This window comes from Elephantulus edwardii, unplaced genomic scaffold, assembly GCF_000299155.1.
Source record: "Elephantulus edwardii isolate Elephantulus edwardi_28Jun2011 unplaced genomic scaffold, EleEdw1.0 scaffold00030, whole genome shotgun sequence".
Lineage (NCBI taxonomy): Eukaryota > Metazoa > Chordata > Mammalia > Macroscelidea > Macroscelididae > Elephantulus > Elephantulus edwardii.
The window spans coordinates 5,557,279-5,581,525 of NW_006399780.1; the positions used below are offsets into that span (position 1 = coordinate 5,557,279).

The window sequence follows — 24,247 nt, forward strand, 5'->3', positions numbered from 1 at the left end:
ACCACATCGCCTTCCACGGTGGTTACACCATTTTACACTCCCACCAACAGCGAATAAGGGTTCCAGTTTCTCTGCAACCTCACCAGCATTTGTTGTTTGCTGTTCTGTTAAATTTTGCTATTCTTACTGGGGTGAGATATCTTATAGTTGTTTTGATTCGTATCTCTCTTAGAGCTAAGTATTTTGAACACTTCTTCATGTGTTTGTTTGCCATCTGAATGTCTTCTTTGGTGAAGTGTCTGTTCCTATCCTGTTCCCATTTTTCAATTGAGCTGTTTACCTTTATCTTGTTGTGGTTATTTCCTAGATTTTTTAGTTTCAGGGTGTTTGCTGATCTTCATTTCCACTGCCAATGTTGACTGAAGAAATAACAGGAGGGGGACAGAGAAACATTCATGTAAAACCAGTCATCTCAGCAGCTACAGTGCTCTTTTGTGAATTAGCTTGTCTCAAAGAAGTGAGAATTTAAATTAAATAACATATGTTCAAGCATTGGATACATGGACAAAACTAAGGTTTCTGTTGTACTGCAGGAGATTTCAATTTTGATGGTAGGTGATCGATGTTATTTGTGGAAAGTGCCTTTGGTTAGTACGTACTAGAAACTGATCTTAGGGCAGTAGCATAATGACAGTTAAAGGTGGTAGAACAGAGTGAAGGCAGGCTTGCCCTGAGCCCCTGATGGACTTTCACTTGTTATATGCTGTGTTTTTCCAGCCTTTTTCTCCCTCATTTTGATGAAAGATGGGATGTAGAGAGCCTTAGAATACCAGGTTTGTCCTTGGTTCAATTGAGATAGTGGCTTAACGTGGTAAACAGATACTATTCTGATGTTGCCTTCTACACACATTAAAAATAGCACATTTCTGTTGCCAGGGGAGAGGAGCTAGTAGTCGCTTCAGTTGCACCAGCTAATGGAGAGCTATTCTTCTTCCAATACCTAGCTTTGTAGATTTCTCCAAAGAAATGTGTGTCTTCCTTCATTCATTGTAGTGACACATACAGACAGTGAAAGTCAATACATCATTCCAGGGAGTGACACTTCTATGGTGTTGATAGAACAAAGGGGCTATGATAGGGAATAACTTGGACCATCAGTCATCCCCAGAGTGATCTGTGTAGCCTCTGCATGTGATTGACCTAGAGACCGGCTTGAACTGCAATGACAGCAGGCTTATAATTTTTTATTCTGGTTGCTGATGGTGAAAGTATGGTGCTAATGTTAAATCACTAGTGTTGATTACTGTAACAGTGGGGTTGAGCATATCAGATGATAAGGCTGAGGTCAGGGCTCAGGTCTGTTGTTCACAGGTTTACTGTGACACCAAACAACAAGAAATGTTATCTTCATAACACGGGTTGTTGATGAATCTTCTTCCTATCCTGATACCTTATTTTTCTTCATGAATCGAGCTTCTCGAATGATTTGTTCAGCATACAGCTTGAATAGATGCAGAGAAAGAATGCCTTTGACTTATACCATTCTTGATTTTAAACCATGCAGTGTTCCCTTGCTCTGTTTAGATAACTTTAGTCTCTGTATAGATTTTGTATGAGCATAATTAAACGTTCTGGAATTCCCATTCTTTTCAGTGCCTTTCCATGGTCATTAAAAAACCAATAGACATTTTTCTGGTATTCTCTGCTTTCAGCCAAGATCCATCTGCCTTCCATCAGTGATGATATCTCTGGTACTATCACCTCTTCTAAACCCAACTTGAACTTCTAACATTGCTCTTATCAGTGTATTGTTTTAGCCATTTTTTGATGATCTTCAGCAGTATTTTGCTTGTGTGTGATATTAATTATACTGTTTGATAATTTCTATATTCTGTTGGATCACTTTTCTTGGGAATGGGAACAGGTATAAATCTTTTCAAGTCAGTTGGCCAGGTAGCTGGTGTCTTCCAGATTTCTTGGCACAGACTGGCGAGCACGTCAAAGGCTACATCTGTTTGTTGAAGCATGTCAATTGTTTCCCATCAGTTCCTGGAGCATGTTTTTTACCAGTGCTTTCAGAGCAGCTTGAGCTTCTTCCTTTATTACCATTCGTTCTTGATCATATAGGATATTTCCTGAAATATTTCAGTGTTGACCAATTCTATTTGGTACAGTGACTTGGTGTATTTCTTCTATCTTCTTTTGATGCTTCCTGGTTCATTCAAATTTTTGCCCATCGCGTCTCTCAAAAGCTAGATAGAGAAATAAAAAAAAGACTACAGCCTTCAATATGTATTACATCTTTACCTTAAGAAGACAAAAATTCTCACCACTGGACCTGTAAGCAGCCTCATGATAAAAGATTGAAATTGTCAACTTATCCATGTAAGACTGAATCTTACTTGGATAAGGTGCAGCCAGAGTACTCCTTAAAGGCAAGGATGGAAAAGCTTCATCTCACATACTAAGGACATATTGGCAGAAGGGGATATTCCTTGGAAAAGGACATCGTGCTAAGAAAGGTAGAAGATCATTGAAAGAGAGAAAAAGTCTCAATGAGATGGATTGACACAGTGACTGCAGCAGATGGGCTCAAGTGTACCTGAGATGATGAGAATGGCACAAGATAGGACAGGGTTCTGACCTGATGTTGTTCATAGGTTGCTGTGTTGTACTCAGCTCGGCACACAATAATAAGAGCAGTGTTGATAAAGGGAACTTTGATGGCCTAGTGGCTATGGAGTTGAGTTGGCAATGTAGAGGCAAAGGAGAAAGATGGGTAATCTCTTCTCGTATGATTTACAGTCTGAAAACTTGCCGGAGGGTCAGCTATGAGTCTTTTCCAATTCACCAGCAGTGAATGCTTGAGTATTGATGTGTTCAACTATATGCTAGGTTTGTTATGTATAGTGTTTCCTCTTATTTTCATAAAGACCTGATAGGCAAGGTGCTGCTATTAACTCTGTTTACAATTTAGGAAGGTAGCTTAGAAAAGTTATGATCTCATAGGTGGTAATTGCTTAAACTGGGACTTAAACTTCACCCAGACCCAACCACATTCTTTATCATCTGACTCCGTGGCTTGTTTGACCAATAACTGCAGAGTTTGTGTTCTGACTGAAGCACACAAAGCCATCCGTGGCCCCAAGTCGCCACCATCCTACTCTTTGAAGTCAGAGTAGCACTGACCGAGTGACCGAGTGCTCTCTATGTGCAGGATACAGTATTGGAATGATAATAGAAGGTGACTTCTGGATGCAAGTTCACAGACTTTAACATGAACCATAGGTATCTTCTAGTTTCTTGATATTCCAGAGGCTTTTAAAAATCAGAGTGTTGTAGTGGCTAATGTAATGGAAACTTTTGTCTGGGTACCTGGACTAGGTGTCTCATAAATCACATTTGGAAATTGTGTGTCTTGCTTGAGCTCCTGTTAGACTTGCCTGGGACTCTGATCCATCTCATCTAGTTCAAGTGGCCTAGATTGAGCATCCAAAAGTTATAATTGTTTCCTTGCCAGCTCTTGTCCTGTCATTTGTCCCACAAATGGATATTGGAAAGTTTATTTTGCTGTCCACTTATAAAAACGAGGGGCTAAACAAGGTTTCAGGGTAGGGATTTGTGTGTGTGTGTGTGTGTTATGACTTTGTACTTGTTATGTCACTCACAGGGGCTCTTTGTAGCCTAGCTCCCACCTGACTCTTAAGTGATCTGCTATATATGTATGTACTCTTTGGGCTTCATCCTCAGAGGCCATCTGACAGTGAGTCCCAGGACCTGGGCCCTGGCATTAGGTCAGTGTCTCCCTCCTCTACAGTTTTGCTAAGGTTAAGAAAGGAGTGAGGGAGACTTTTCAAGATAAATTAAACTATCTTCAAAAATTGACAGATTCCTTCTGAATACTTTGTACATTGAGCTCACAGACATGGTCAGCAGGGAAATCCAAATGCATCAGTGTGCTTTGTATGCTTTCATTTTGACAACCACAGCTTGCTTGGGGTTTGTGGACACATGGGAGGTGACAGTACTTATTCAGCCCCTGGAGATATTCTTGGACTTCTTGTACCATGGTGGGTAACTGGACCATTGTTTTCCAGTGTGTTCCTTGCTTCATCCTAGAATGGCCGGAGACCTGGGAATGGTAAAGAGGGAGATGTTAAATGTCTAGATTGTTTATAAGTAGGTATGTGTGTAGGGGTGAGTATATTTATTATTTGGTGACCAGATCACATGTTAAGAGGGTTTCCTTTCTCAGAACTCCTCTCTGTGTCCTTGAACCAGTACCATCTTTGTTAGTTACTAAGGTAGGAAAGATAGATTCTACTTTCTGACACTCAGATGAAATTTAGGGAAGAGAAAGACACATAAAATCTCTCTCTCTCTTCATATAGAAAATAAAACAAATCACTGTAATTTTAAAACCCATATGATAATCTTTTGTAACAATTAGATCATTCCTTTCAAACTCAGTTTTCTGTGTACTTGCCATTCATTTACTTGTGTGTCCACTTCTTAACAGGCCTTTGAAAACTATGCACACTAGAAGAACAAGGATAGTTATAGTAATGAAGTGGTAGGGCATAGACTGGAAGTCAGTAGAAATGACGAGAAAACAATAACAGACATCATTTAATAATTGGAACATGGAATTTATGTAGCTTGAATGTTGGACAGGAAATTATTAAAAATTAAATGGAATGCATAAACATTGACATACTAGGCATTAGTGAGATGAGATGGATCAGCTTTGGCCACTTTGAATCAGATAATCATGTGGTTTACTATGCCGGGAATGAAAAACAGAAGAATGGTGTTGCAAGCATAGTAAAAAAGTCGATTTCAATCTCTATCTTGAAATATAATGTTGTGAGTAATAGGATGATATCCATAGGCATACAAGGAAGACCTGTTAACATGACTGTTTATTCAGATAGATGCTCCTATATCTGGAGCCAAAGAGGAGTAAATTGAGAATTTTTACCAAATCTTGCAGTCTAAAATTGACTGAACATGCAATCAGGATGCGTTAATGATAATTGATGACTGGAATGCAAAAGTGGGAAACACTGAAGAAGTAATAGTACTTGGAAAATATGGGTGGGCATGGTGGTGGAAATGAGGCTGGAAATAGAATGATTGAATTTTGTATTTACAATGATTAATTGACTGCAAATGCCTTTTTTAAAAAAATACAAAACGATGGTTTTACCCAGGAATCTCTTCGATGGGCTGCATAGGAATCAGATTGACTATATTTGTGGAATAAGTGGTTGGAGAAGCTTAATATCAGCAGTCAAAACTAGGCCAAGAGCAGAGTACTCATCAATTACTCATGTGCAAGTTCAAATTGAAACCGAAAAAAAGGGAAAATAAATCCACAGGAACCAAGATAGGATCTTGAATCAATTCCATCTGAATTTTAAGATCATCATAGGAATAGTTTTGAGGCATTGAACACCAATGATCAAAGACCTGATGAGTTTTCTTATTTTTTTAACACAATATAATGTTCTGTGTCTTACAGCCATTTTCCTCGTAGATGTTTGCATGCTCTAATTTTTTTTTCAACTCTAGATAATCATAGTGCACATGCCTAGGCACCATGGTAAGGGGCTATTGTGTTTGAACACACTTCAATACCGAGTGCTTGTGGGGCCACTCCACTCGGTTTTTGTAATTGATCCTAAAATGACTCAGTAAATAGTATTCTTGTGTCAGTCAGAGTGTCAGGCACTTACCATACCCCTTGTTTTGTATTAACTGCAAGCAGAGGTGGTCAGAAGGAACAGTTAACATTACCTGCATGTAAGCCTTTACTACTCTTTGTATTAAAAGAATGTGTGTGTCTACATCAACTTTACTCCTTAAAAATTCACACAGCTGAGATATTGAGACCAAAGGATGTGACCAAAGTATAGATCTTTGTTACATATCAAGGTGTAGTACCATTTCCTTCCCAAAGTGTTTGAATGAATTATTACTTCCACCAACAGGAAATACTTGTCTCTCCAAGATATTGGTATGTGCTGTTGGTCAGAACTGGTTCATAGCTTATCTCCCAGCAGGTTTTTAGGGGCTGTAAATCGCACAGGAGGAGATTGCCCATATTTCTCCCTCGGAACAGCTTGTGGATCCAGACCCTCTTTGCTTTTGGGTCGGCAGTGCAACTCCTTACCCACTACACCATTAGAGCTGCCAGGATCCTGTCATGGAAAACATTCTTGCTGAATTATTAAATAAAAGATGATATTTCATTATTTATCTTTGGGGCTAAAGTTTAAAGGCTAAAACTAAAACCTTCAAATGATCTTTTAAATATTGATTATAATCAGTCACATAATTTACCTGCTAAGCTTAGCAGTCAGACTCTTCTGTTTCCCAGGATGCCTTGCTGAGTGTATGTTGGCCTCTGGGTTGAGTTTTTACCTAGGGGTTCTCAGAAGTTCTTTTTTTGAGAGAGAAATCCATTTGCACTTTAAAGGAGCTCCATATGGTGACCTTCCCCCACCCCCCCATCTCTTTTTAAGAAGTTATTTTATGCCAACCCTTGGACCAGGATAGTTTATAAACAACCTTTAGCTTATTGCTCCTTTAGGCATTCTGTCTATAAACCAGTATTTATTTTTTTGCAGGCCGGTCTAATTGAAGCCAATGGAGAACTCAAGGTCTTTATAGACCAGAATCTTAGCCCTGGAAAAGGTAAGGAAGCCCACTTTGGAAATAATTATAACTCAGATTAAGAGATTTATACATATACCTTTGCATGTATATATAAATATACATAGGTATATATGTAATTCAGAGATTTATATGTTAATGAATCATTTACTATTGACTTAGTAGAACTACTGATTTAGAAAGTTGCCTGTTCTAAGAATCTCGCATAGATGGACTTTTTATTTCATAACATTTTAATTTAAAATTAAACACACATTCACACAGAGACATCCAAGAAACCCAAATCCACCGCAATTGCATGGACTCTGACACATTTTGACTCTGAAGCTTTCTCCACAGAGCAGCTAATAGCTGTAAATTCAAACTGCTGACCTTACGGTTAGTGGGTCACCACCACCAAGGGTCCTTCTACCGACCTCCACATACCTATTTACTTCTCTTGTGGCTTAGACAGTAGAGAGTTGCACTGTTAAGCTCTCTCCATGCGTTTCCTGAGGCTTGAATCCACCAGTGGCTATTGGTAGCCACCTCCTGTGAGGAATTGCAGCATCTGAAGATGATGGCTGTGAGTTAGAACCAGCTCCGTGGCCATGAATTTGAGTTACGTATTTAGTGACTTTTTTAATAAACAATCTAGTCTCTCTGCAAAAATGTAGGCTATTAGCAAAGTACAAAGAAAAAGAAGCAAAAAGTACTGGTTTTTCTTTTAGCCAAAGACAATGAATACATAACAAATTTAGTATGGGTCATTCTAGATCACCCTTCCACCCCAAGTGCCATTAAAAAGAAAACAAGCGTTCAAAATAGAGTTATGTTACACATCTTAAAAAATACGGCTATCTTTTCTTGTCAATAAGTGTAAAACCATGTTTGTTTGGGATTTTTTTTCTATTTTTATTTTAATAGCTCTTGTGCAATTGATGTATTTTTTTATGTCATGTCAGGGCTAGGGCTTTTGTGCTCTGTAGCCAGGCAGCAACGGTGTAGAGATGGGGAGATTAAAGCCATTTGTTAATGACTCCCATAATAATTCATAGTTCCATTTCTCACAGAGGTCACAGTGATGAACATCTCTGAACACACGTATCTGAGTACCTGTCTGATTATTTCCTTATTTTCTTGAGTGCAGAACTGCTGGGGAAAAAGATACGTATATTTAACATGTTGATGTGAAGTACAGGATTAATTGTAAGACGACATCATTGTGGGATTCTGATGGTTTATTAAGAATAATTTTACTACCATTTGTTATAACAGTTTGAAGAGAAAAGGTTTTAGGAAAACCTTACTTTCTCCTAGTAATAGTTTTGCTTGTAAAGGATGTTTGATGAGGTCTGTGGGAGTTCTGTCTAAGTGAGAACATATATTGGTCTTGATGCCAGCCAAGCCCTCAATCACTGTCACCCCTGTTGAGTTGAGACTAGCTCAGAGCTGACCCTGCATTGAGTGACTGAGTTTGTGAGTCGCTGGAAAGACTTTCTTTCTCTTGAGGATCTTTTGGTGGATTCCAGCCGACAGATGTGTGGCTTTTTGGATTAGCAGCACAACTCCCTGCAGATGGTGCCACCAGAGCTCCTGTCCAGGCGACCTGGGAACTGCTTTTTAATGATGCTTTTGGATTAATCCAAATGGCAATTATTTTAGGTTCTGTTTAAAAGTTAGTTATATTTGGTTTTCCTAACTACTCTTCTACAAGAAATTAGAGAGCTGTGGTTACCTAGTGGTAGGGAGTTGCCAACCCAAAGGTGAATGGTTCAAATTTACCAGCTGCTTTTTAAGAGACAGATAGATGGGCAGTCAACTCCTTGGAGAAATTTACTGCCTCTGAAAACCTGCTGGAGGATCAGCTGTGAGTCAGTTCTGACTTGATGCTATGTAACAACAAACTTTTTCATTCTCATAACAAATGCCATAATAAGGGATTATGTCACATCTGTGAGGTAACTCTAGTGGTCAGGTGTTGTGCTGCCAACCCCAAGGAAAGCAGGTTGAATCTACTAGCTGCTCTGTGGGGAAAAGATGAGCAGTTTCCTCCTGTGCAATTTAGAGCCTCTGAAAACCTTCTGGGAGGGTCATTTATGAGCTGGTTCTGACTCAACAGTGCGTTGTTTGTTGTTGAGTTTTAATGTCTGTAACCTTGGAGATAGATGGACAGTGATAACCAGGTTATTACCGGACCTTTCTGGTGCCTCAGCTCCCTCACAGCCTCAGTTCTGTCAGGGTGCCAGAATGGAAACCTCACTTCCTCCTGTAGCGTCTCCTCAGGATCTCCACACCCCTCCTCTACCACGGCCATCCTATTGCTGGTAGATTCACATTCAAACTGCTGGGCTTGGTGGTCACTTCCTCCTATGAGGTCATTCCTCTTCACCTTTTCCTACTTGAGCATCTTCTTGCATATGACAGGGCAGAGGGACTTGAGAGCAGCTTAATGTCAATTACTGTGTTGTACTTGTGAGCTGTTAAGTTTACTACCTCTTCTTCCCTTTTTAAATTGCATCTCAAACTTCATCTTTAAGATAGAGATAAAAGTTCTGTCTGGAAAGCCTCACACACATACAGCAAGTGGCATGCAGGTGGGACCCAGCCTCGTACCCTTGGTTGTCTGCCCTTGTGTAGGATACAGCTGCACGATTGTGTGCCCTTCTGACTGACAGCATGGGACGTTTGCTCCTGTGTACTTGCACAAGCCTGTTCTTGCTTCACTGACAGCACCTGTCACACTCATCACTGTTTTCCCTCTAGACCATGAGCTCTGAGCCAGCAGGGATCCACGCTTGCTCATCCTGTGTCTCTGCCTTTAGTACATCATAGGCATGTTGGAGAAGCGCAGATTCCCCTGTCTAGTCAAGGAATGCAGGATTTCTTGCAGACACTAGACCTTCCTCTAGTTTTCCAAGGATTCATATAAAACTTACAGATTGCCCTTGTTAGGTTGGTTCTATGTACCATCAAGCCAGAACCGACCTATGCCTGACTCACCAGAGGGTTTTCAGAGGCAGTAAATTATATGGGTGTAGGTTTCCCCCGATAATTCATACCATTCATAGATTGCTTGAGTGAAATGCTGTTTTAGTATAACTAATAGTTATAACATTTAGAGGTTTCAGAAATTTGGGACATGATATTATTTTTATTGATATCATAAAATAGAAGGAAGTAATTTTAAAAATGTCATAAACTTTCTTCCTTGGAGATTAGGAGAGGTTTGGTATGGTATTTATTTTTAATTCTTCTTGTTTGAATTTCCCCAAATAAACTTACTGCACATGCTAGTTATTACTTGTTTTCTATTAATACTTTCAGTCTACATACATTTAATTTCCATAGCATTTCGTTGTGACCTATGAAGTTGAATTGAAGCAATTAGAAAAGAATGGTTTCTTGAAAGAATCTGGTATTAACTCATCAAATGGCTTAATTATATTTAATGGTTTAATTATAATTCCTTACCATTTATCTAAAATATTTTTGTCATCTTTGGACACTTCTGTATCCTCCCCACTGTTTCGTGTAAATGTGTTTGTAATAAATAGCACCTTTTTTCTTATCCATAGTGTGTCTCCCAGGTATGCATGAGTCATATCCTGTGTCGTCTTGTGAAAGCTCCTGTTTGTGTTTGAATGCTGCTGGGATACTCTGACCCTGCATCCCGCCATCCTACCACACACTCCAGACCTCGTCCCCCTTCCATCCTGTTGTTGGGTGGCATCAAATCCTTTGTTGATTGTGCTAGAGGAGAACTGACCCATAAGAAAAATCTACTCTAAAACCCCAAAAGACTAGCCTGTATTCTTTTACAGCCTATGGTGACGTAGTCAGAAAGGAGGTGCTAAAAGTGGTGCTTCTCTGGGTGTTCATATCCACCAGCAGCTCTTCAGGAAAGAAAGATGTTCTCTTGGCGTGTGATTTATATATAGTGCAGAAAACCTACTGGACAAAGTCATCAACTGGTCGAATCTGACTCGGTGATAATGAGTAATCTTGACAAGAGCAGATTATCCTCACAGGTTAACTTGTGAACATTTACTTGGCTCTTTGCTTTGCTCTTCTGTGATGCAGGTTACATCTTGGCCTTTTGGAGAACCCCTGATTTTTCTTGCATTCTACATGCTGTAGGCTTTGACCATGACTGAGAGTGCCATTCCTTGGCGTTCAGGACTCTTACTTTCTAGTAGGATTCATGTCGCTTCCCCCTCAAAAGCAGTTATTTTTGAAAATTTAACTTTTAGATAGGTGATAAATTCCTGTTGCTTTCAAATTTGATAATTTAGAAAGCCACATAATGAAATCTCTCTTTGACCTTATTCCTGGGCTCTTTGCTTCTGCCAAAACAGGTGACCCCTGTTCCTTAGCTTCTTATATTTCTCCCAGAGGATTTTTCAGATAAGCAGATAGATCTTGCTTCTCCGTTTGTAGAACACGTACATTCAGTACTTAGTCTGGCAGCTACTGTTCTAGGCAGTGGAGCCTTGCTTATTAACGAGAGGGTTCCTGTGTGAAGCTGTTCCATACTTGGGGAGAAAGCAGACAGGGAACCGATAAGCTAACATGGAGCACAGAAGATGCTGTGATGTTGCCAGTACAGGCTGCTTTGCAGACCCAGAAGTAGTCCCTCAAGCAGGGGCCCCTAGAGAGAGGTCTCTGAACTTCTGAAAATGCAAAAAAAGGAAACAATAAAAGCCATGGAAGAAACTCATACTCTTTGTCATCAGGTCAGAGGTGACTCACAACTGACCCTCCCTTGGGTCTTTGAAGCTGTAGATTGCACAGGAGGGCATTTTTGGGTTGGCAGCATTATTCCCTACATGCTGGGCCCTGGAGCTTCTAGTGCTCTTGAAGGTGAGTAGAAATTAGGCAGATGAGTAGTAGCCGTTTTGGCAGGAATAACCCCGTGTGCTGTGACACACTGAAGACCACAGTGTACTTTGTTGTTATTAGATGTCCTTGAGTCAGTGCCAACTCGGAGTGACCTTGTGTACAGCAGAATGAAGCCCTACCTGATCCTGTGCCATCCTCATAATCTCTGCTGTCCTAAAGTCCATTGTTCTAGTCACTGTCAGTCTGTCTTGTTGAGGGTTTTCCTAGGGACCCCAAAAGTGTTCAGCTTGACCAGGGTACAGGATTGGATTGTAGGTGGTACCCAGTGAGGCTAGTGAGATACAGGCTTGGCTTGGCTGGATATAGCATATAGACCTCATCTCCACTGCTTTTGGTGTCTTAAAATCATTTGGGATGTGTACCTTGAACACTGTTGAGGTGAGTTTAAGGGGCCTCATCTGGGAGTAGGTTTGTTTTTTTGTCTGATTGTGTGAAGTAGGAGGAGATAGGAAAAAACATTTGTTTATTGTCTGGGCCAGAAAACTAGCAAACTGAGAAGTGGTCCTGAAAGCAAAAGGGTACCACAGAGGGATTTTAAATAAGGGGGTGTGACATGATTACATTTATACCTCCTGGTCCAGAATAGCAGTCCCTTTTTCATTTCTGCTTCCGGCTTTTAAGAGGGACAGTTTCTCTGCAAATTAAAGATAGATCTAATTTTTGCTTTTAATGGAGAAAAAAAAATATACACTAGCATCTCTAAATTCCCCATGAATAACTTATCTATTTGGCTGGATAATCTGTATGTTCCTGTAGAGTGAAATTTGCATTTCTCCATGTTAATTGTTACTCGGATTTCCTTCTATATCTTCATTACCTCTCTGTATTAATTAAGGTAGGTGTTGAGCTTTGGAGGCAGGAAGCTTAGGTGGAGTCCCAGCTCTCGTTTACTAGCTTTGTGACGTCATGCAACAACAGTCTCAATCTCCCCAGCTCCTCCTTGCTTGCTTCATTGGGTGGTTGTACAGAGCAAATGATAACAATGCTTGTTAACACCTTTATAAATTCAGAAATGCTGTATATAAAACCATGTAATGTTGAACTATATGTCTGATGAGTCAGATGATATGACATTTACTTTCATGAATGGAAACTTCAAATTTACTTTTGTTTGTACTCTCTGTTGTCATGGATGCTGTTTCTAGATTACATTCTAATGATTTTCTTCTGAATTCTTGGCATATGCTCTCCATTATTCCTGATTGAGTAGTGCATCTTAGACGTTTGTGGTATCCACTTGTAGAGTTTATCTGGGTTTTTTTTTTCTCCTTTCTTTACCATTTCTGTTTACAGTTGTTCCCCTTTATACAGTTGTTTCTGTGTAAAGTTACTCACATTATTCGTTGAACATGAGTGCATTGATGTAGCCAGTAATATTCACCAGATGTGCTTCTAGAGTGGTGCCAGCAGCCACTGTTAGCGGGAGAGCCACGTGGCTGTGGTTTGAATTGTGGAATACTTTCTGATACAGAAACTAGAACCTCATGAATGTATTTTTTAATGTTTTTAATGTGTTGAGAGCCGGCATGTAGGGATCACCACTATAGTTCTTATTCCTTTACCTTGTCTCCTGTTTTCCTATCATAGTTGAGTTCTACCCACAGGAAAGGGACTCCTGGTGGCATACTCCATGTTTGCCCCTTGGCAGTTTGAATCTAGCGAACAGCTCAAGGGGAGAAAGGGACAACCTCCTCTTGTGCATGTTACAGCCTCAGAATCCCAGTGGGGAGTTAGCTGTAGTCAGTGACAATGACTTTTGTCCATAAGGAACCCAGGTGGCGTGGTCTGAAAAGGTTGAACAGTCTGAATCCACTAGGTCTCAGTAGAATAAAGATGGACAGTTTTCAGGAATTACAGCCTCAGAAACCAGATGAAGGGTCGATGTAAGTCAGAATTGGCCTGATTGCATCAGGGTTTTGGCTTATTTTTTGGAGTCTTTGAGTGGAGTAAATGGTTAGTATGTTCAACTAGTAACTAAGAGGTTTGATTCCAGCCAGAGGTACCTTGGAAGAAAATCCCGGCAATGTAATTCTGAAAGTTCAGTGGTGGAACACAATTCCACACTGATGCACATGGGGTCTCTATGAGTTGGAATAACTCTGTGGCGCCTGCTTTCTTTGTCTTTGTACTCTCTCCCTTTTACCTCCTGTGAGAATGTGCACTGCCACGTTGCCCTCTGTGGGGGATCTGAAGGGTGCGCCTCTAGAAATGACGAGGCTGACTTGACTCAGCATCACAGCTCACCTTATCAGTGCTGGCACGCTCCCTTTGCTGTCTGTCACACAGGGCTGTTTGCATTATGAGTTTCCTTTTGCTTAGTTCATGAATTTCAAGGCTAATTTTAGATTGTGTTCTAGCTAATTTGAGCTGTTCACTTTGGGTTCTTAGTATTTCATTAGATTTGGAGAGCCCAATGAAGTTCCTGTGAGTCATCCCCATTGACAACGGGGTTCCACTTCCTTCTGGATTATGTACTAGGGCGCACGGGGCCAGATGCTGGAGAACCTGTGTGAGTCAAACACAGACCCTCCCAGACAGGTCTGTCTTGGGACAGGGATGTGGTCTTTGCTCTAAGGTAGGAGGCAGGATAGAGTAAGAACTGGAAAGGTTACAAAACCTACCTAGGTACTGAGCCCAGGGCCAGTGGGAGGCCTGGTGCTGGTTGAGGAGTGAGGGAACTTGGCCTTCCGTTCTCCATTGCTGCATATCCTGGAACACATGACAGTAGCCCCTTTCCTTCAAGCTGATTCTGACTCATGTTACGGAGCAGAACTGAATGCCACAGAATTTACTTGGCAGTAATCTATCTCTTTTTTTAAAAACTGTTACCAAAATCCACATACATTCTAAGTTGAAAATCAGGAAAAAGTTGATTTTTACCCCCTTTTGTAACATTCTTTCCTCCATTTTAAAAAATACATTTAAATTTTTTTTGTTTTTATTGCTCTTCCCTTCACCCAACTTCTCTATTAATGTTTCCTCTGCTCTCCTTCCTTTCTCATTCCTGTTAACCCTCAAAGATAGATTTTATACATGTGTAAACCATTCCTTAGCTTTCTGTATTAGTAAGCTAGGGATCTCTGGTGGCCTGGTAGCAAGAATGTACGCTGAAACCCTGAAGGCATACGGTTTGAGGCCACCAACTGCTCCATGGGAGAAGGATGGGCAGTCTCCTCCTTTGCAGTTAAATGCCTCTGAAAACCTGCTGGAGGGTCTGCTATGGATCAGTTCCAACTCTACGGTACACGACCACAGCAAACTATAAGTAGGGAACTCTGTTGACCTAGTAAATAAAGAGTTTGCTGCTATTCCAGAGAGACGTAGTTTGAATCTTCCGGCTGTTCTGAGGGAGAAAGATGGACAATCTCCTCCTATGTGATTTATAGACTCTGGAAGCCCTGCTGGAGGGTCTGCTATGAGGTGGTTCTGACACTATGTCCCACAACAACAACATACTGGAATTGTTTATGCTGTAATCTTTAAGGAGCAGATCATTGGTGCTGATGGCGAGTTGGGGCCACCAACCTGATTACCCACTGAGAGAGAACAAATGGCTTGTCCCTGTACTCAAGACTGATTAGCCAACTCCCCTAGGCTCCCATTCAGTCAGGAGCATTCAAGGAACACTAGTGGAGTACTTCAGAAAAGCGGTATCAGATTATCATTGCTGCTCTTGTTATTGGTAACTGGCTTTGTGTTTCTTCTTAGAGTCTAAGCCCCACACTCAGGAGTTGAAGTCCTGTCTCATTTGTACTTCCTAGCATCCCTGGCTGGGAGCCTTCTGGGTTTGTGCAGGCATGCTAGTTACTCATATTAGATTCCTGGTGCTGGGTCTTTTTGCAGTCATGGCACTGTTGTGAGCTCAGGACCCTCTGCTCCTGTACCTTTTTGTGTTATAGCCGATTCCCCATGTCTGAGGCTCAGAACCCTTTGTCTCCCAGAAATTGCATCTCATTTGTATCAGCAGATGCCTAGGAGAGGGGGTTCTGATCCAGAAAGCTGTGTAGACTGTATATCCTATGGATAGTTCTTTGTAAAGATGGATTCTTCCTGCCCTTAGAGGTCACTCCCAGAACTCAGAGAAGAGCTGGGATCCTCCGCGGTTGGAACTCTAGACATCAGTGTATAAAGCCTGAAAGAATAAAGCACTTAGGTGTGTTTTGAAACCTGGGCCTTTACTTTCAGTTCTTAAGATATTTGTCTGGTAAGAGCAGCCAAAAATTGACCCTGAGTTTTTGATAAGATGGTCAGTTAAAAGTTTTCCACCAGAATCAATTATTTAAATTTTTAAGCAGCAAGAAAAATATGGAAATGTTTAAAATTGATTAAACTCTGAGGTAGCCTCTTAATGTCTTTTTAACCTGTTCTTTCATCACATGGTCTACTATGTAACCAAAAGATCATCAGGTCAAAGGCCATAGCTGTTCCATGGAAAAAAGATGGGTAGTCTCCTGCTTACGTTTTATAACCTCTCAAATCTCAGAGAGGGTCTCTTTGAGTTGGGTCTGATGTACTGGCAGTGTATTGTTTGTTTTCTTCCACAAAATGGTAAAATACCTCAGTTGCCATTGATTCCTTCCTAGCGACCATGTGTTACTTACTAGAATTGCTCCATGGGGTCTTTTGGATTGTGACCTTTGGGAAACAGATTATCAGGTCTTTCAGGAAGCCTGTGAGTAGGTTCAAACCACCAACTTAAAGGTTAGGAGTTAAGCATTTAACCATTTGCGTCATCCAGGGACAGTAATTGTCTGCTGCTGCTGCTGTTGCTGTTCTTGTTAGATGCCATCAGATTGACCTCATCTCATGACTTGTGTATAACAGAATGAAACTCCCCTTAGCCTTTAAGAAATTACTTTGACTATTTCCAATCTTCGGTTGGTTGAATCTGTGGATGCAGAACTTGTAGATAAGTAGAGGACAGGTTGCAACAAGACCTATTGTTTCATTACATTTTTTCTGTTCTTATTCTACTGTAGGTAGAGAGTGTATTTTTTTTGGGGGGGGGTCTACAGCGATTTTATTGTAACAGAGAAACCAAGCTGCAGCAAATCTACATGATTAGAGCAGATGGTGGTCATCTTTGCCCAGGGGGAAGCCCGAGCCTGACTGGCACACACACCAAGTGCAGCACCCCATGTCTCTTGGGGCTGCCGTGAGCTGCCTGCTTCATCCAGGGTGAGTAACTGTACAGCCACTCTTGGCCAAGACAGGACAGGTCTCTATTGGCAGAGGTGGCGTTCCGACAGGTAGAATGAAACGATGATTGGAGAGGAGGTGGAAATCAAAGGACACGTCTCTATTATTATCTACGGGAAGGGATGGCATGAGCATGAAATGATGTTCTTCTGTCTTAAAATCAATAGTGATAGAAGGGGGGTGGTCAATAGACTGGAAGAAAATCTAGGCTGGCGTAGAGAGGTTAAGGATCTAGGCTAATGATGACAGATCTTTGTGTTGGAGGAAAAGAAAAATCAATGATAAGGATTAAGAGGGGAGATTTCAACTGCCTACAGGTGTTAAAAAGGAGAGCCTTTCTTTTTTAAATAAGACAAGAAAAGGTCTATTTTATCATCTTTGACGTACCTACAGAGGACTCAGTGCATTTCATCAAACACGATTTCTGCACGGTGCTATCTTTAGGAAGGGCAAATACAAAGCCAACTAACCAATTGCTAATGTCAACACTACGTCTTCTCGCAAAGCCTCTCATACATGTTATTTCTCATATTGGTGAACAGAGGAACCCTTAGCACACAAGGTGCTCCAGTTAAAGCTTCTGAAATATTGCAATGGTACGATTGACAGATTTTTGGCTCTGACTTTCTTACACATGTAAACTCTTTTGGGAAAGCTGGAGATAAAAGGATTGGGGTGAGCGTGGGGATGAGGGGGAGAAGAGTTTGGTTTTGGAGCCACAAATGTCCAGCCACCAGCCACTGATGCCTCTGCCCTATGTCACTACATGATCTTTTCTGCAGAACACATTCAATGGCTGAATGTTAAGTGTTGTGGTTGAAATAAACGATCTGCTAACCAGCACCCACCCTCCCCCCGTCCTCCTGTGCATCTCACAGCAGAGGCTGAAAACGGACAGGCTGCCCCTGTTCCTCCCGACCAGAGAAATTACTTGGTGACCTCGTGAATGGCATGGGCAAGGTAGTCCACATTGCCAGAGGTGACGCCTGCCACGGAGATGCGGCCGTCCTTGGTCATGTAGATGGAGAACTCCTTGGTGAGCCTCTCCACCTGCTCGGGCTTGAGCCCCGTGAAGCAAAACATGCCGATCTGGTCGGTGATGTGCTGCCAGTTGTGGGAGGAGCCCTCCTTCTTGAGGTTGGACACCAGCTGGGTCCACATGCTCATGATGCGGTCGGCCATGCCTTTCACTTCCTGCAACCATTGTTTTCGAAGATTGGGCGTGGTCAGAATAGTTGAGGCTCCGGGCTCCGTTGAGAGGAGGGTTGGAATACATTGGACGGATCAAGATCTTCAACTGTGATTCCACCCTTTTGGCTGTATCAGCATCCGCACACACCACGGTAAAGGCCCCCACACGCTCACCGTATAAGCCCATGTTCTTGGCGTACGATTGGCAGAGACAAACATCGATGCCCTGTTCGATGAAGTGGCATATGGCCCAGGCATCCTTGTTACCGTCTCTGCTGGCAAAGCCTTGGTAGGCCATGTCAAAGAACGCATATAGATTCTTTTTCTTCACCACCGTCTCTATTTCCTTCCACTGTTCAGGATGAGGGTCCACTCCTGTGGGGTTCTGAGCACAGGCGTGCAGAAGAAGAACACTTTGCTCTGGCATTTTCGAAATGTCTTCTATAGCACCTGTGAAGTCAAAGCCACAAGTCTTGGGGTCGTAGTATCAATAACCGTGTAGCTGCATGCCAGCATCCCTGAAGATGGGCGTGTGGTTTCCCCAGGACGGTTTGGGCAGGAAGACATCTTGGCTGAACTTAAAGAATCTTTGCAGAAAACTAGCTCCAATCCTTAATGCCCCGGTTCCAGAAATGGTCTGCACGGTGACATACCGGCCACTTTTCAACACCTCGCTGTTTTCACCCAGGGCCAGTTCTGCAGACGCCTTACAAAATTCTGCCAGTCCTCCAATGGGGAGGTATTCCTTGTCCAGATTTTTTGCAGCAATCTGAGCTTCTGCCTTCCAGACACTAGGAAGCACGTAAGGCTTTCCATTATCGTCTCGGTAGGCCCCGACTCCCAGGTTCATCTTTTTGCTGTTGGTATCTCTCTCTTTTTTTTTCCTCTCAATTACTAATAATTTTGAAAATCAACGGAGAAAGTTTTCCACAACAATTGTGATGCTACATTATTTACATGATCTAAGAAATACCACATGTAAGCAATTTACAACTGTATTTATCACATATTGCTGTATGATTAACATTGATTGATTCGATTAACTGTCTCTGAAAACCCAGCTAAGGGTCAGCTATCAGTAGGTTCTGACTCAACCATACACAACAACAAAAGTAGTTAAGGATTCTGTACTGTCTGGTACAGAAGAGGTGAGGGGTGTGACATCATGAGTTACTGCACTGGGTATCTCTCTTAAAAGCTTCTGTGACTCCCAGGATGGGATCTGGGGGCCCCATCTCCATGTGGGCCCACCAAGAGCTGGCTCTGGCAGAAGCCGCGGCGGCGAGGCCTGGGTAGAAGGCAGCGGCAGCCCCGGAAAGAACGCGACCAGAGTGCAGCAGGGCCATGGTGGGAGGCAGGAGGGCAGCGGACAGCGGCAGGACCGAGCTGAGCACAGTGAGCGCAGACGGGGTGGCACAGGGTCCTGCCGAAGGTCAGAGAGCGTATTTTAAAGCTTGTTCTCTGTCGTTGCGACTCATAGCTGACTTTCAGTGGTTCTCAGATGTAATAAATCGTGTGGGAGGAGATTGCCCCTCTTCCTGCCATGGAGCTGCTGGTGGATTCAAGCTGTGTGCCTTTGGCTTGGCAGTGCAGCTCCTTACCAGTAGGCCACCAGAACTCCCTTACTTTATATAACTTCAATTTTTTAAAATTGATATTTATGATATAGAATATGGTCCATATTGGTATATCTACCATGTGTACTTAAAAAGAATGTGTATGTTGATGCTGAATGATCTCTTTAAGTGTCAATTTGGTCAAGTTATCCTTAGTAATATTGAAATTCTTTTCTCTCTTTAATGATCTTATGCCTGCTTTTTGTACTGATTAAGAGGAGGGTATGAAAATCTATGACTACAGTTGTGGATTTGTCTGTTTCCTGCATGTCTGTCAGTTTTTGCTTTTTGTGTTTTGAAGCTTTGCTGTACATCCATAAACATTGAGGATTGCTACATTAAATGGTAAAAACTGTACCAAAACACAACATAATTATAATGGGATTGTAGGGTTTTTCTATCTTTAAAATAACTCTTTATAAGCTTATCTGTTGAAAGTTTAGTTCTAGACCTATGTTAACATCATTTTAATTACTCCTTTATAGTTAGAAAAGTGATTTTCTAATTGAGATTCTCTAATAGTGTTTCTATTATAGTTACTTCAATTTTCTTTTGATTAGTATTTTTTATTATCATTATTGTTGTTGTTATATGCTGCTGAGTCACCTGTAACTCATAATGACCCTATGGACATTAGCTCTAAACCCTGCCCTTTCGTGAGCCAGTCTCACTGCCTCTGACACACCTACCTGCATTATCTCAGTTACTGTATCTCTCCATCACCTCTGGGGTCTTCTCTCCTGTACCGTCCAGGCATGATATCCTTCTTCAAGGTCTGGTCCTCCTGGCAACATGCCCAAAGTATGTGACATGGAACTTCAAAATCCTTGCCTCCAAGAAACAGCTTGACTTCACCCTCTGCAGGACAGACCTGTTTGTTCTCTTGGCCGTTCATGGTATGTTCAACACTTTATCCAGACCACCTCTCAAAGGCAATTCTTCTGTCATCCTTATTCAGTGTCTAACTTTTTGATGGATAAGAAGTAATTGCAAATACCACAGCTTGGACCAGGTGCACCTTAGCCTCTGGACTGATACTGTTGTTCTCTTTAGTGGTCTGGAGAGGTCCCTCACAGCAGATTTTCCCAGTGCAATTTCTTTTTTGATTACCTGACTGCTTATGCCAAGGATGTTGATTGTGAAACTGAGTTGGAATTGTTATCAACTTCAGTCTCTTATCCATCTGTAGTGGTGCTGCCAGTTGGCCTATTGGTGAGAATCTTTGCTTGATGTGGAGCTTCAGTCTGTACTGGAGACTGCAGTCCTTGACCTTGTGCAGCAAATGCTTCAGGTCTTCCTCAGTGTTAGATTGGAATATTTATTTTCCCATTATTCTATATTAGTTTGCTTCTTTATATTTAAAATGTGATTCTTCTAGGGACATGTAAGGTTCTTAATACAGTTCTGCACATTTATAGTGGGGTGATTACTGTATTTCCCTTGGGGCATTGTCCAGGAGTTGGCACACTTTCTGTACAGGGACAGTGCAGGGACAGATGGTACATCTCTCAGGCTTTGTGGGCCCTGTGATTTCTGTTGAAGCTACTCTGCATTGTAAGTTTGAAAACAGCTAAAACTAATATGTAATGATTCTGAAGTCTGCTCTCATCTTCAACTTTGTTCCTCTGCAAGTAATGTGCATTTAAGCTTCTCTTTTATGGCTAGTATTAAGTAGTTTGGTTATAATATGCCTTGTTAAGCTTTTTAAAAAATTTGTTTTCTAAAAAAAAATTTTATTTTCTTCAATTCTGTAGGCAAAATTAAGTGATTAAGAGTTTAATAATAATAGTATTAATAATAAGTTAAGATTTAACACACCAGTTAAGAGGCTTAAAATTGTGGTTGTGTGCCATAGAGTTGAACTGTCCAAGAGCCAATGCTCCAGCGAGTTTTTAGAGAGAGTAAATCGCACAGGCGGAGACTGCCCATCCTTCTCCCACAGAGTGGCTGGTAGATTAAAACTTTGTGCCTCCCTAAAGAGTGTGGAAGTTCATGGAATTGAATTTAAGGCTAAGATGCCCTGTAATGTGAAAATTATATGTAGAGTTATATATGTAGAAAGCACAAGTTATGATTATCTTTTAGATTCTTGTGTTAAGATGAAACTATGGGAAGGTAAAAAATCACAAAGTTATATGAAGGATGATAAAAAGGAGCTCTGGTGGCCTAGTTATAAGAAGCTTTGCTGCAGTCCTACATGCATACAATTCAAATTCACCAGCTTCTCTACGGGAGACAGATGGGCATTCTTCTGTGCAGTTTACTGCCTCTGAAAACCTGCTGGAAGGTCAGCTGTGGGTCGATTCTGATTCAGTGGCACATAATGACAACATATGAAAGTAAAAAGCATAATATTTTTAGAACCAAAACAAAAAAAAATAGCTGAATAAAAGACAAAAACTAGTCATAAAAGAGGTGATGGTTTTAGCCAAGTTCTTTGGAAAGAGGCTTGGTAGAGTGGAGCCCACAGCCTCTAGGTGGAGGCCTGAGCAGTGAGCAGCCCTGTGCCCTCCTGGCTTTGTGTCTCTTCTCTCTCCTTGCTTGTCCTCATGTTTGGACAAGATGACATGCTGGGCAGCTTCATACAGCTTTCAGATGTGACGAGGGGAAGGTATAGTGGTGATGCATATGAGCTTCATTAGCCAAACTGAGCGTTTGAGAGACACTGCTTTTGGTTTGCATGTCGTGTTTGGAGGTGTGATCTTGACTCTGGAACTCTCTGGAGTGCTGGGGCTAGGTGCCTGACATCCTCCTGACAGATAATAGCAAGACTACCTGGTTCTTGATTGATTTTTTTTAACTCCATTTCTTTCTTTCGCTACTAAGGTTTACTGCTTGTGCTTGTGTTCTCTCCAATTCTTTTGGCCCTTATAGTTTCCACGTTCATCTCCAGGTATTTGTGCCTCTACACATCTCTTTTTAAATGTGCTGTTCTTCATATCCAATTTATCTAATTCAAGTAATGTCTTATTAAAGCCAGCTCGATGCTCTTTCAGAGTCTCCACAGGTCACTTCCTCTTCTGTCTTTGATGCATCAGCAATCCTGAATTGCTGGAGTCAGTTCCTCCTGCCTTCCGAGCAGTTTTCCTTCTCTCTGCCATGTGCATGCAAACTCCTTTGACTGGAATCTTGCTACAATACGCCTTAGAACAAGGATGGTGAGACTCTTCTCTCACATACCTTGGGCATGTAATCAGGAGGGGTTGGCCAGTGTCTGGAGAAAGACATCATGCTTAATAACATAGAAGTTGGTGGAATACAGGAACGCCTTCAGTTGAGGGTGGCACAGGACACAGCACTGTCCCATTGCACACAGTGTCACCGTGAGTTAGAACTGTCTTAACGTCCCCTGCCAGTAACAGTTATGCTCCTTGCCTGGCTATTTGTTTCCTGGAAGCTGCTATGTAGACAGCAAATAAATTGATAGGAAAAACTGTAGCCATGTGTCTCATGTCTCCATGTGTTTCCCTTTTTCCTGAGTTTTGATTTTTTAACTTCTTGATTCCTTAGTTGCTTTTAAAGAAGTCTTATTCATTCATGTTTGTTTATTAAATTTTTGACTCATTGTTAATTAACTTTTAGTTGCTGTTATATGCCATTGAGTCACTTGCGACTCATAGTGACCCTGTGTACAACAGCCCTGAAACCTGCTCTATCCTGTGCCACCTTTACTGTATCTGAAACACCTACCCTCATTACCCCAGTCACTGTACCAGTCCATCTCATTGATGGTCTTCCTCTCTTTTTCTGTTTCTCCACCCTTCTAGGCATGATTTTCCTCTCCAAGGACCAGTCCCTCTTTGCCACATACCCAAATTATGTCAGACGAAGTTTCAGAATCCTTGCCTTCAAGGAACAATCTAGCTTCACCTTCTCCAGGATGTTTGTTCTCCTGGCAGTCCATATTTAAAACTCTTCTCCAGCACCACAGCTCAAAGACATCAATTCTCTTTTTATCATCCCTGGTCTTTATCCAGTTCTCTGACTAACAGCAAGCAGTTGTGAAGACTATGGCCTGGATGAGGTGCACCTTAGTCCCCAGACTGACAGCTTACAGTAGTATTAAAAACAAAAACAACCAACCACAACAGTCACCTCAGAAAAGCTGAGTCCTGATTGGCTAGTCCCTGACATATTCCTCCTAGAGAAAGGCATTCTTCCATTTTCATTGCTTAACAGGTTACTTCCCTGGGCCTTTCTCTTGGGTTTATCCTAGGAATTCCTTTTTGTATTGGATTGCTGAATTTCACATTTCCTTTCTTGGGTTATTTCTTTGTTTTGATGAAATAAGTTCTCCAGTATTGTTCAGGATGAAACACAGACACAATGATTGCCTCTTAATGCACATGGCTTCAGTATGTGTTGGTTACTGCCCATGTTTTCTGTTATCTTTGAGCACTCCCTTCTGTAGAGTTTTTTTTTTCCTGTATACATGGCTTTCTTTTTTTTCTGGCTGTATTTCCGTATTTTTTTGATGGAAAAGTTTACTGGTAGCTTATTGCAAAAATGAATTTGGAAGGAAAATATTTTGAAACCTTGCCTACTTGAAAAATATCTTTATTTTCTTCTCCCTTCTAATTGATAAATTGTTACAGTTATGTGCTGTCCAGTTGAAAGTGACTCATAACTGATCCTCCAGCGGGTTTTCAGAGGCCGTAAATGGCAGGGGAAGAAATGGTTCATCTTTTCTCCTTGGAACAGCTGGTGGATTCGAACTGCCTGCTTTTGGTTGGCAGCACAGC

At 41.5% G+C, this 24,247-nt stretch overlaps 1 protein-coding gene and 1 pseudogene across 1 annotated transcript in view; one reads left to right on the top strand and one right to left on the bottom strand.

Moving 5' to 3' along the window:
• Positions 1-4,060: 4,060 nt before the first annotated feature.
• Positions 4,061-24,247, top strand: part of TFDP1 (transcription factor Dp-1) — a gene marked incomplete at its 3' end in the record, with an annotated part of 75,784 nt that continues 55,597 nt past the window's right edge. Inside the window, exons 1-2 of the mRNA XM_006883960.1 lie at positions 4,061-4,081; positions 6,573-6,639. Of these exons, the coding sequence (XP_006884022.1) occupies positions 4,061-4,081; positions 6,573-6,639 (88 nt within the window). The remainder of the gene's footprint in view (positions 4,082-6,572; positions 6,640-24,247) is intronic.
• LOC102862496 lies at positions 17,626-19,235 on the bottom strand (annotated as a pseudogene).